We start from the raw sequence: 11,152 nt of genomic DNA, 5'->3' as shown, positions 1-11,152 counted from the left end.
GGGGATCGGGGCGGGGGGGGGGGGGGGGTGGCAGGGGCGGGGCCGGGAGAGGGTCAGAGCCCTCATGGCCCAATTTTGAGTATGTCTTAAAATATTGAAGTCGGGGGATGGGGTGGGAGGCAGGGAGGGAGAGGAAACGGGTCCTGGCGTTGTACCATTCGACACGGTCCCTGTGCCGAAGGGAGACACGCAGGGGAAAGGGAGAAATAAAGAATAGAGACAGACATGACTCTGGATCTCTGAAAAAGTCTGCACTGCAAGCTGGGACTGGGAAGGGAGCTGAAGCTAAAGAGATGCTCAGCAGAAACCAGACGCACCCATTTCAGAAACCACCCTGGCCGGAAAGAGTGAGCTCCACAGGAACCCCACACAACTTTCCTTTTGTGTTTGTGCTTGTTGATCTCCTAGCACACATGTAGGCTACAGGGACAAGAGGCCAGAGGCCAAGGAGCCAGGAGGCCTCAGCAGGCTGTTTCCTAGCAGTGTATCCTCAGTGTGATGATAAATGGAGGGGGTGGGCGGTGAGGACAGCAGGGGTGGGGTGAAGCTGAGGTCTGAGACAGGCACCCTGCAGCTGGGCCGGCTGGAGGATTCTCCACCCCCGCCATGCAGGAAAGGGCTCCATTTCCTTGCTGATACTCTCCCCTTCGTCCATCCTGATCCCCTCCCCCCAGAGCAGAGGAGCAGTCCCAGAGTCCATGCTCCTCGTAGCCCATCTTCCCCCAGCTCTGGGTCTAGCAGGTTTCCAGACTTCTACCCTCAGTCCCTCCCTTTCTCTCCAGATCATAGGAAAATATCAAGACATCCATTCTGGGAGCAGACTTCAGGACAGGCAGCAGCAGGTGCTGACAAGTGCTCTGTCCCTCAGCCTTTGCCCCTGCACGGGGTGGGGAAGTGGAAATCTTCCAATTCTGTCACAGGGCAGAGTTCTGGTGTTCTCCTAAGTCAGGTCTCACCCTCAGACTTCATTCTTCCTGGCCAAGTCGTCTCATAATTTTCCTGTCCAGCAACTTCTATTAACACTTGTCCTATAGACAGGAAAAGAAGTCCTCTTGTTAACACGGAGGTCTTCTGGAAAGAGCTCATTTATCAGTTTGGGAAACTAGGACCATGTCCATGAAGCACTCTGACTGAAGTAAAGCCTAAGGGCAGGTCCCAGCCCACCAGTCCCGAGCCCTCCGCCTCTCCATCCTGCCTGTGGAGAACGAAAGGTTTGTGGACACAGTCACTGAGACCTTCTGTCCTGCTCAAGTGCTCAGTATGTCAGGAATGTTTAACTTGGAATAACCACTCGCTGACCTAGAGCACCGTCTCCTCTGCACTTAGAAATCTGAGACTGTATTCACCAGATGCATTAAACATGTGCTCCAGGAGTGTATGAACCCGTTTGTCAGGAGCACAGAGGGAAAGCTGTGTCTAACTCCCCCTGCTCGTTGGGCCCAAACCCGAAAAAGGGCCTTTTCTTTTTTTTCTTTTTTTTTAAGAGTCTTAACGCTTCAAACAGCTGCTTGGTGGCACAGACCTGAAAACTTTTTCAACCAGGGGAGTTTGGGTTTTGACTTGGTGCTGCAGTGAGGGCTGAACCTAACAATGCACAGAATGTATTAGAAAGACTTTCCTCACTTGTGCCCGCATAAAAACCCAGCCCAGATCCAATGCCCTTATCATTGACCCCTCTCAGGGTCCAGAAGTTGTCTCAAGGAAACCCAGTTTTACATCTCTGTCACACCCCAGATTACCTGAGGCCACTTTCCCAACACCTTCTCTTCTCATGGACTCCATTTTGGCAACCAGTGATCACCCTGGCAGCACAAATACTTCCTTAGGGCCTGAGAGGAGAACTCATGTGCTGACAGCAGCAAGGCCCTCTGCTCTACATTTGCAGAGCACTGATGGGGGCCTGGGCCCAAGCAGTGTGCTCTGAGACCAAATGGACCACATCGCACCCTAACTTCTAGAGGTCTGTCTCTTCTCTGTGGGGGGACATTTGTTACCAACCTCATGAAATTATGCCAAACCTCCGCCCCCCTCTCTGAATCTGCCTCTCTCCACTCTGACACATCACATCATGGTGAATTAAATGGCACGGGCAAGACAATCTGCGGCCAAATCTCTGGTCCAACCGGACATTAGCAGAGTCCCACTGCTCTCTCTGGGCCAACAGAAGATTCCCCTCAGAGATGATCCCTCTGAAAAGGTTGGGCCATTGAGTTAATTTTCCACTAAAAACAGATCAAGTCAAGCCCGGGGAATTCCAGCTACAGGAAAGGAAAACGTGCTACCTGAAAGAATTCTGGCACCTGCTGAGCAGAATACTGCTACTGAAAGGGTGATGGCCCAGATACTCTGAACTCTGAGGGATGAGCATGATCACAGTAAATAAGAAAAGAATTCCCATTTCAAATTTCCTTTTTTTATTCTAAATAAAAACCACACTTTGTGCCGAACAATGGAATATAAAAGAATCAGATGTACAACGATTTTAGACATCTACTATTTGGGAAAAAAAGTTTACAAAATATACAAAACTTTACAGCAATAGATAGTAAACACTTAAATATTAGGAGGTCAGTACTTATTAATTTAATGGAAGGAGTTAAGACGTCAACAGTTTTTCTTGGTTTCAAAAGAGATTTAGCTAGTAGAGGTGGGAGGGGAGGGTGGACTGGACAGGGGAAGTGTGTTAAAGAAACATCCAAGGTACAAGTTTCCTTTTCATTCTGATGTTAAGTTTACCATGAGTTACCACGTTGAAATCAACGCTGTGTGCCCTGCTTCCTGATTCATTCAGTGCAGGATTTAGGGAAAAGGACACGTGGGGACTCCCAGATGGGCAGATTTCTCCACACAGCCCGCTTCCATGCCACCAAAATCATGCCCCATCTATGAAGGAATTTAAATTCACTTCCAAAGTTGAGTCGTCTGGGGACTAGGGCACAGCAGGCGGATAGAAGAGGAAGAAAATCCACCAGCAGCAAAACCTGACTGGGGAGAAGGGATTTAAGCTCAAAGGCTGTCCTACAGACAAAAGGGTACTGACAGAGCAGAAGAAAGTCAGAAAGAATTTGTATCCATTTCCTGACCCCCACCCCCACCTCCTTTCTTCCCAACTAGCCATGAACTAGAGAGACTCCACGGAGTCTTAAAATTTAGGACCAAATACCAGGGTACAGCAGAGCTTCCCAGCAGGTGCTGTGGCATCAGTGAGCCGTGGATGGGCCAGAGGAGCACCAGGATACTGATCCCTTCCTCTGGCCACAGCAGCTGTTTACAGTGTGCCATTAGAGTATCACCGTTTTCCCTTAGGAAAAGAGTTGGGAATGGCCTCGTGTTTGCTTTAACGCTCTAGTCGCCATCTTGAAATTCTTAATACTTTTTAAACAAAGGGCTCTGTAAATTATGTAGCTGGTCCTGAGTACAGAACAAGAAAAAGGGGGAAAAGGGAGAAGAAAAGACATTCAAGGATCAAACAGAACTTTGGAACAATACAGCAGGAGACAGTGCTCAACTCCAGGGCAGAGAGGGCAACAAAATCCAATGAACAGTTGAAAAAATTTTAAATTCAAAATACAATAAATACCTTCCACCAGGTATCCTAGAGCACCCTTTGCCACAATATAGTGTTTCAAGTAAAACAGTGCAGAAAAGGGTGAGCTGGTGGCAGAGGCAGCAAACATGACTCCAAACAGAGGAAGGGTTGAGGTGCGAACATGGGGGACACGCAGGGGAACAGGGTTTGGTCAATGAGCCTCATGAGCTACTGACCTGCTACATGTCTAACTGCAACCAGCAGGGCCACCCTGGCTGATCACTTTGCCTCAGGAGGATCAGGGGGTGCAGTTTCTTGTTTAGTGTTTCAGGGGCAAAGTTTCAAGGATTTGCTTTTTGGTTTACTGGTGAAAGGGGAAAACTTCACAGTTTCAGGTTAAGTATACAGACTACCCAGCAACCATGATATCCTCTGTTAAGGAAGAGGGTTTCTCCAGCATATTGATGCATTCTCAGCTACCTGGCTGGGTCCCAGTGAGTATCCCCACTCTCATACCCGGCCCTTCAAAACTCAGTCCTCACCAACAATCTGGGAGAAACCACTCAGGCTTGAAAAGCTTAGCAGATAGGTGACTGCAGTCTTTTACACACCTTCCTTCTTAATCGTCTAATGGTCAGCGTGGGAAGAAAGGGAGCAGTCAGTCAGGGAAGAAAAGTGTCAGCACTGCTTTCTGACAAGAATGTCCCAAGGGAACATTTAACTAGTTGGATTCAGATGGTGAAAGGTGGCCACTTGACAAGTCCCTTCATGTAATGGTCACCCCACCAGACAGCCATGCACACAAACTCGGAGGCTTTATCAGTTTAGGGCTGGGGAGAGAGGCAGCAGGTCCAACAGGGACAGAGCTTTGGTTTACTTGTATGTCTTATTATAGCTTCCCAACTTTAGGAAGGATGAGAAAATACGCAAAAAGGTCCTTCATGTGACTTGATCCCCTCAACCCAGTGCCCAACCTACTCAATCACAGGATGGAAAGGGGATGGAAGGCCTAGGGATTTAACAAGCCTCAACTTTCTAGAATGTACATCCATTACCTAAATGATTCCCTGGGTCTATTCTGCAAGAGACTATCTGGAAAGAAAAGAATTTGCTTGTTTAAAGGCTTGACCTGTTCTCCCCTAGTTTCAGCCCCTGTTTCCCAAATATCTGGCCAGGATTGTCCCCTGGAATATGGCTACTTGCTGGGGAGAAGCTCATTTTCCTGAAGTCTCTTATCCAAGAGATGCTGGGTAATATGTATACAAAAACAAAAATAAATAAATATTAATGTCCAAAAAGGCCTTGTGAGTTAATTAAAACCACTTGCTTGTAAAACAGCCTGGGGTGCTGCTGAGTCCCACGAGGGGCTGTATGAGGGCCGAGGCCAGGCACCCCCAGAGCTCGCCTGAGCAGGTGAGGTAGTATGGGTTACTGAGGTGCCACCTTGTGAGATGCGAGATCCGAGGGCCCTCTCCCTCAAGCCTTCTTTGGGTAAGACCCCTCAAAAAGGCAACTAAGAACGGAGCCAACCAGCACCCCAGGACTGGTCAGACCCATTCCCGAGTCACCTAGGGAGGGCCTGAACCAGCTGCTGATCAACAGCGCCCCCTGGTGGCGACGCAATGACAGATCAGGATAAATTCCAGCAGGTCAAAGGTGAGCTGCCAAAGCTCTGGCCCAGTTAGCACAAAGTGAACGACAGGTTACCTGACTGGGACAGACAGACTCACATCCCGCTACAAACCACCACTTACTCGGGTCCCTTTAATCCTGAAGGGCTCACAGTCCACCACTCCACCTCCTGGGGTCTTCTCGTCTACACTATAGGCCAAACACACTTCTAGGTGGGAGACTGGATGTAAATTAAGGCAAGGCTGCTGCTTCAGAGACATCCCCACCTCTCCACCAGGAAACTCAAGGTCGATGGACGTGGCCAGATGACAGAGGATTACATCAAAGTGGCTCCCTGTCCTTTCTGCCCACAGGGAAGGCCTGACGTCCTGGGCCATCACTCCATAAAATCGTGTTTCTTTGGAATTAAGGAGAAAAGAGAAATCTCCCTTCCTGTCCATCCAGGCTGCCACTTCCGGCAGCACTGCAGGACACCTCTTCTGGCTGGCAAGGATTCATCCCAAAGCCTTCTGACCTAAACAGAAAGCTTTGTCCCCAGTTTGGATCTAGCTGCCAAGAGATTTTACTGTCCAATCAGCAGATTAGAGCCATGGACCAAGCAGGACCCTCCATCCCTGACACCTTTCCCCTGCTGAGGGCTGGGACTGGCACCTGAGGTGAGCTGCCCTGCTGACTAGTCTTTTCTGAATGACCACATTCCCAAAATCTCTCTCATAGCTGGTTGTCCCGGTTGGAGGTCTGGCAGTAATACCCACGGTGAAAACCTCTCTCCGCCTCCTCTGTTCAGTGAGGCTGTTGGTTGGATTCTTAGCAGCATAAAACCTATCAGTAAACTAAAACTCGAGCGGCTGGGGAAGGGGATCTAGTTGACACCAACTGCCTGACGAGATCCCAAAACCAGCCTCAAAAGAATCAAAAACACAGCCCTCCATGGGCAAGAACAGGTAAGGAGGTAAACATGATAGGGCCGTTGCTTCTCAAAAACAGTAACAGTGTTCATGTGCTATTTCTTCTTTCTTCTTCTTTCAACACAGGACAGAACAGAACTCCTAGCAAGGCAAAACTGTAACTTCGGCTGGGGAGTGACCAACAGCCATTAGAAAACCAACGTCCTGGCTGCTGCCTGGGAGCTCCCCCTGGCTCTGCTGGGACCCAGTCAGCTGTCCAGGTTCTTTTCGGCCTCTTTGGAATGGATAATGTACATGAAGGTCTGCTCAATGGTGAAGTCAGGCGGGAGGCTGCCTTTGTGCACGCCGACGTGCTTGCTCATGAGGTTAAGGGTGGAGCTGTAGTGGCCACAGACCGTGCAGCGATACATGAGGGCCCCCGAGTGCGTCTTCAGATGGCACTTGATGGTCGAGCGGCCTCGGAAGAACTTGTGGCACACCTTACACTGGTACGGCTTCTCGCCCGTGTGGATCCGCCGGTGGTAGTTGAACTCACTCGTGTGGGCAAACCTTTTGCCACACACCTTGCAGCTATACTTGCTATTCCCGGGTTGGCCCTGCAGCACCAGCTCCTCATTCAGGAACTCCTCAGCCGGCAGCTTCCGCTTCTGGAGAGCTGGGTGCTGTAGCCCAAAACCAGGCCGTGCGTCAAGGCCACTGTTGCATTTGTGCTGGCTGACGTGGTAGCGATAGGCAGCCTCCGACTTGAAGCTCTGGCTGCACAAGTGGCAGTGGAAGAGGGCGTCTTCCAGGCTTTGGTGCACAGCCATGTGCTTCTCCAGGAGAGGCCAGTCCACAAAGCTGTTCGCACAGACAGAGCAGGAGAAGACTGAGATACCGAGATGGGAGAGTGTGTGCCACATGAGGCTGCAGAGGTTGAGGTGGCGCTGGTCACAGACGCTGCAGGCCTGGCCCTTCAGGTTCAGATGGTCAAGGATGTGGCCCCGGACCACGTGGAAATCTTTGGCCAATGCCTTCCCGCAGGCGGCACACGGCAGCTCTGCGGAGGCTGCCCCTGAAAAGAGACCCAGCTTCCCAGGCAGGGGGTCGTTGGGGTGGACGATGATGTTGTTCTCAAATATTCCATCCCGTCGGTGGAGGGTCAGCTGCCACTGGGTGAAGAACTTAGTTTCACACATGTCGCAGGAGAAGAGGAAAATACCAATGTGGGACAGAACATGGGTCACCCGGGAGTTTCGGTCCTGGAAGTGGGTCTCACAGACCTTGCAGTTGCCGGTCAGCAGGTCCACATGGTCCCGAGCATGCTGTCGGATCAGCTGAATGTTGGGCTCTAGAACTTTCTTGCATACCTGGCAAGGCATGGCCTTATTCTCTCGGTTGTCACTCTCTCCAAAAGTCAGCTCGTCCTCACTGTCATCACTCAACTCAATCACCTCCTCAGCTGTGCCCATCTCCTCGGTGGGGTCTTCAAACTGCAAGTCATCATCCCCCAGGTCCTCCAGCTGGAGCTCATCCATGTGCCCAAAGCTCGGGTCTTTGGAGTGGTCGCTATTGCTCAGACAGGAGTTGGTCCCAGTGGTGATGTCTATTGCATTGTCAGGGGTGAAGAGACTGTTTTTACTGAAGTCTCCGTTGCTCTGGACTTTGTATGGCTGGCAGGAGCTTGTGCTGGTCTGGACGCCCATGCTGACAGTGCCTAGGACTGGCTGGGTCACCACACTGGGAACAGACGTGAACGGAGCAGGGGCATCGTGGTCTTCTGTCTTTGGCGGCAGTGGCTGCTGCGGCAGAGGCAGGCTATGGTTAGTGTCACTGGTAACGTTTCTCTCTTCCTCTTTATAGTTTCCTCCAGCATCACTAGGCAACGCGTAGTTTCGATCAGGACCAAAGTGCTCCCCCCCACCCCGGAGTTCTCCAAGGGGATGGGCTGGTTCTGCTGAGCTACAACTCAGGGTACTGGAGTGGCTCTCACTGGTGCTGGTCAGGGGCTTGGCCACAGCAGTGCTCTCCAGGTCAGGAAAGGTGGAGTGACAGGCCTGGAGGAGATCCTCCATACCCAGACGCTCAGCTACCTCGTAAATGACCCCAACGTTGATCAGGTCCGTGAAGAGCTCTGACGTGTAGACAAAGCTCAGAATCTTCTCAAAGTTGGCGGGGGTGATGAAGTCCACCACATAGGTCCTGGCAGCATCAAGCCCAGTGTTCAGGAAGAGGTTCTGGAAGTAGCCAGCTGCACAGGCCAGCACGGCTTTGTGGGCTGGGAAGGAGCGGCTCCCCACTACGATGGTGACATCACACATGGTCTCGGAGAGCCGGCACTTGTTGAGTTCCTTCAGCAGGTTGTTGGGGTGGTTGGTGCTTTGCAGTTTGATCCTCATGCCCATCTTAGCAGCTCCTATGACGTTGCCTCCTTATCAGCACGGTTAATCTGTGGACAGCAAAAGGAAAAGGTGGATGGCCAAACACACCCCTGCCGGTGAGGAGTTCTGCAGGACGAAATGCCACCAGTCTGCATGTTTCCAAGCCCCGGGCGGAGAGCAAGAGTGAATGGACAGACACCTGCTCCATTCTGCTCGGGGTAAGGACATCAAAAGTGACGAGGCAGTGACCTCTCTCCCTGCATACTCCCAACAAGAGTTGTCACAACAAAATCCAAAAGTATTGAAAAAAATCTGATGGGTTGGTCTTTAAGAGTCAGTAAGAGAAGCTGTAAGCCTGGGTGGACAGAAGCTAGTGCCTTAAAGCCAAGTCAGAAGCATCCTCTCGACACAATCTTATACTTCATTACCAAAGCAACTGGTTCAAATTTTTCTCATATTAAATGCCTAACTTCTTCCTGAATCCAGGCTTTCCTATCTCACTGAGTATATTCTCTTCCCTTATGATGCCAAATGCCATATACATACTTGAACACAATTATCAAGCTCCATTAGCTGTTGGGGAAAAGATAAGGATGCTCTACCCTTTAGTTTCCTATCATTGCTGTGATCGTTCAGACCGTAAATAAATCTCTTGCTTATTCTTGAGTTCCCATCTCTCCCTACCTATGCTACCTGCCTCCCCTCTTGTCTCTCCATAGCCCAGAGCCATTCGGATACTGCTCTATCACATTCTCTGTATGCTGTGGATGAAGTTAAAACACTCAGACACCAGAGAAGTAAAGCAAAGCAGAACACCACTGTGGCATTTAATATTACCTAAATATGCTTCAATTCTTCCCACCCTTTTCAGGATTTATGCTTACGTTGACCAGAAGTAAGAGATATATACCTGATACCATAAGAAGGCATCTAATTACATAGGTAACTCCTAAAGGCTTGCTCAGTACCACTTCTTCCCCTTTTTGAGTCCTGCACGCCAGAAAGAAGACAAACTAGTTGCCTTCTCTCTCGGCCTCACGACTCGCCCTGGGCAACACAGACCCTTTCTTCACCTCACCACATTCGACTAACTCCCAACTTTTTCTGGGGCCCAGGAAGCTTCTGAGCATTGCTGGGTACCAGCCAAGCATCTCCCGGGCCCTGGTGGCCACACATCAGCCGTCAGTAGGTCAGGACACCAGGAAGCCCAAGCGGGCAGTGGGAGGGGACGGATTCGGAACTTCGGAGAAGGCACCCCAACAATCCCGCGGCGCCGCCGTCTCCCCTCTGGAGGGCCGAATCCGAGAGGAAGGGCGTTGGATCCGGCTGGGGCACTCCATCTGGGAGGCATCGAGCACTTCGGTCCCTCCCCAAACAGCGGGGGAATTCCTCAGGGCGACCCCGGGCGCGGACGGGGGGTGGCGGCGGGGCGCGGGGCCGTACGGGGGTCGAGGGGATAGGCGGCGGGGCCGGCCAGGGTCGGCGCGCGGCCGGGGAGGATGGGTCCGGCCGAGGGGAGCGGGCAGGAGGGAGCCAAGCGAGAGCGAGAGAAAGGCCGGGACGGGGGTCGGGCCTCGGCCGGGGCAGCCCTCGGCCGGGCCGCGCTTACCCGGCTCCGCGGGGCTCGAGCACCATCGCCGCCGCCGCCTCACACAAAGGCCCCGGCCCGCCGTGCCCGGCCCGACGAGGAGGCGGCGCCGCCGGCCGCGGCCAGACTCTCCATCCGCCGTGCCGCTCGCCGCACCGGCCCGGGCCGCCCCCACCGCCCGGCCCGCAGCGCCCCCCGCCGTCCCGGAGGAGGCAGCGCCCCCCGCCGCTCGGCCGCAGCGCCCCCAGCCGCCCAGGAGGAGGCAGCGCCCCCTCAAGGCGGGGCCGGGCGCGAGGCCAGCGGGCCAAAGCCGCTGAGCCTCCGTCCGCCCTCACCCCTCGCGCCCCCTCCGCTTCCCCGCCCGGCTCTCGCGCTACCTGGGACCCTCGGCCCCACCTCCAACCCCCGCGCGGCCCAGGGACTGCCGCCGCCGGGCCCCGCGGGCAACTGTGAGGACGTTTCCAACACCCCCATCCCCACCCCAGGCCTGGCTTTTCTGAAGCACTGATCCTCCGGTTGCAGGACCACTCCCTCCTGGCGCTGGTACCTGGAGAAGTGAAAAACCCTATCCCAGCTCTAAGCTTAAATCGGTTTCCCTGTTCCACATCTCATATTCCCAGAAGTTTACTCTCAGAACGTCTGTTGTTGTAGTTTTACACGAAGCTGTGAGACTGTTTGATTAATTTACGTCTCCTTCACCAGGCAGTGACCTTCCTGAAGGCAGGGCGCTGTGGTTCTACACACTACCGCGTCCCTGCGCTTACCACACGCTTCTGGTTCATATGATAGGTGCTTAACAAAGCCTGTTGGGTCCCTGGTGGAGCACCCTCTGGAAGTTCACCGTGGACCCTCCTTCCAGCTAGGTGGGCAAATGAAGGAATTCACAGGATCCCACTGCACCTTGGTAGCGCAGGCCTTTTCCCGGCAGCTTGTCCTCCCTGGAGGGGGGCAGAACTTGACACCTCAAAATATGCCTCTTGGCATAAGGATTTTATTTTATTTATTTTTTTTTTTGCTGTACGCGGGCCTCTGACTGTTGTGGCCTCTCCCGTTGCGGAGCACAGGCTCCGGACGCGCAGGCTCAGCGGCCATGGCTCACGGGCCGCAGCCGTCCCCGCGCTGTGGGGTGTTTCCC

General features: G+C 52.9%; 1 protein-coding gene across 1 annotated transcript; it reads right to left on the bottom strand.

Annotated features, from left to right (window-relative positions):
• Positions 1 to 2,447: 2,447 nt before the first annotated feature.
• Positions 2,448 to 10,131, bottom strand: ZBTB39 (zinc finger and BTB domain containing 39). Its single transcript, XM_024122932.2, has 2 exons — positions 10,039 to 10,131; positions 2,448 to 8,497 (listed from the first exon to the last, which is right to left on the bottom strand). The coding sequence occupies exon 2, from the start codon at positions 8,451 to 8,453 to the stop codon at positions 6,318 to 6,320; it is 2,136 nt and encodes a 711-aa protein (XP_023978700.1). The 5' UTR covers positions 8,454 to 8,497; positions 10,039 to 10,131; the 3' UTR covers positions 2,448 to 6,317.
• Between the last annotated feature and the right edge of the window lie 1,021 nt (positions 10,132 to 11,152).

Source organism: Physeter macrocephalus, unplaced genomic scaffold (assembly GCF_002837175.3).
Source record: "Physeter macrocephalus isolate SW-GA unplaced genomic scaffold, ASM283717v5 random_1563, whole genome shotgun sequence".
Classification (NCBI taxonomy): domain Eukaryota; kingdom Metazoa; phylum Chordata; class Mammalia; order Artiodactyla; family Physeteridae; genus Physeter; species Physeter macrocephalus.
Note: the sequence above shows the minus strand (reverse complement) of the source record. Positions and strands in the feature narration are given on the sequence as shown.

Bases quoted from the DNA above. Each gene is read 5' to 3' on its own strand.
- ZBTB39 (XM_024122932.2), bottom strand. From the start codon at position 8,453: ATGGGCATGAGGATCAAACTGCAAAGCACCAACCACCCCAACAACCTG.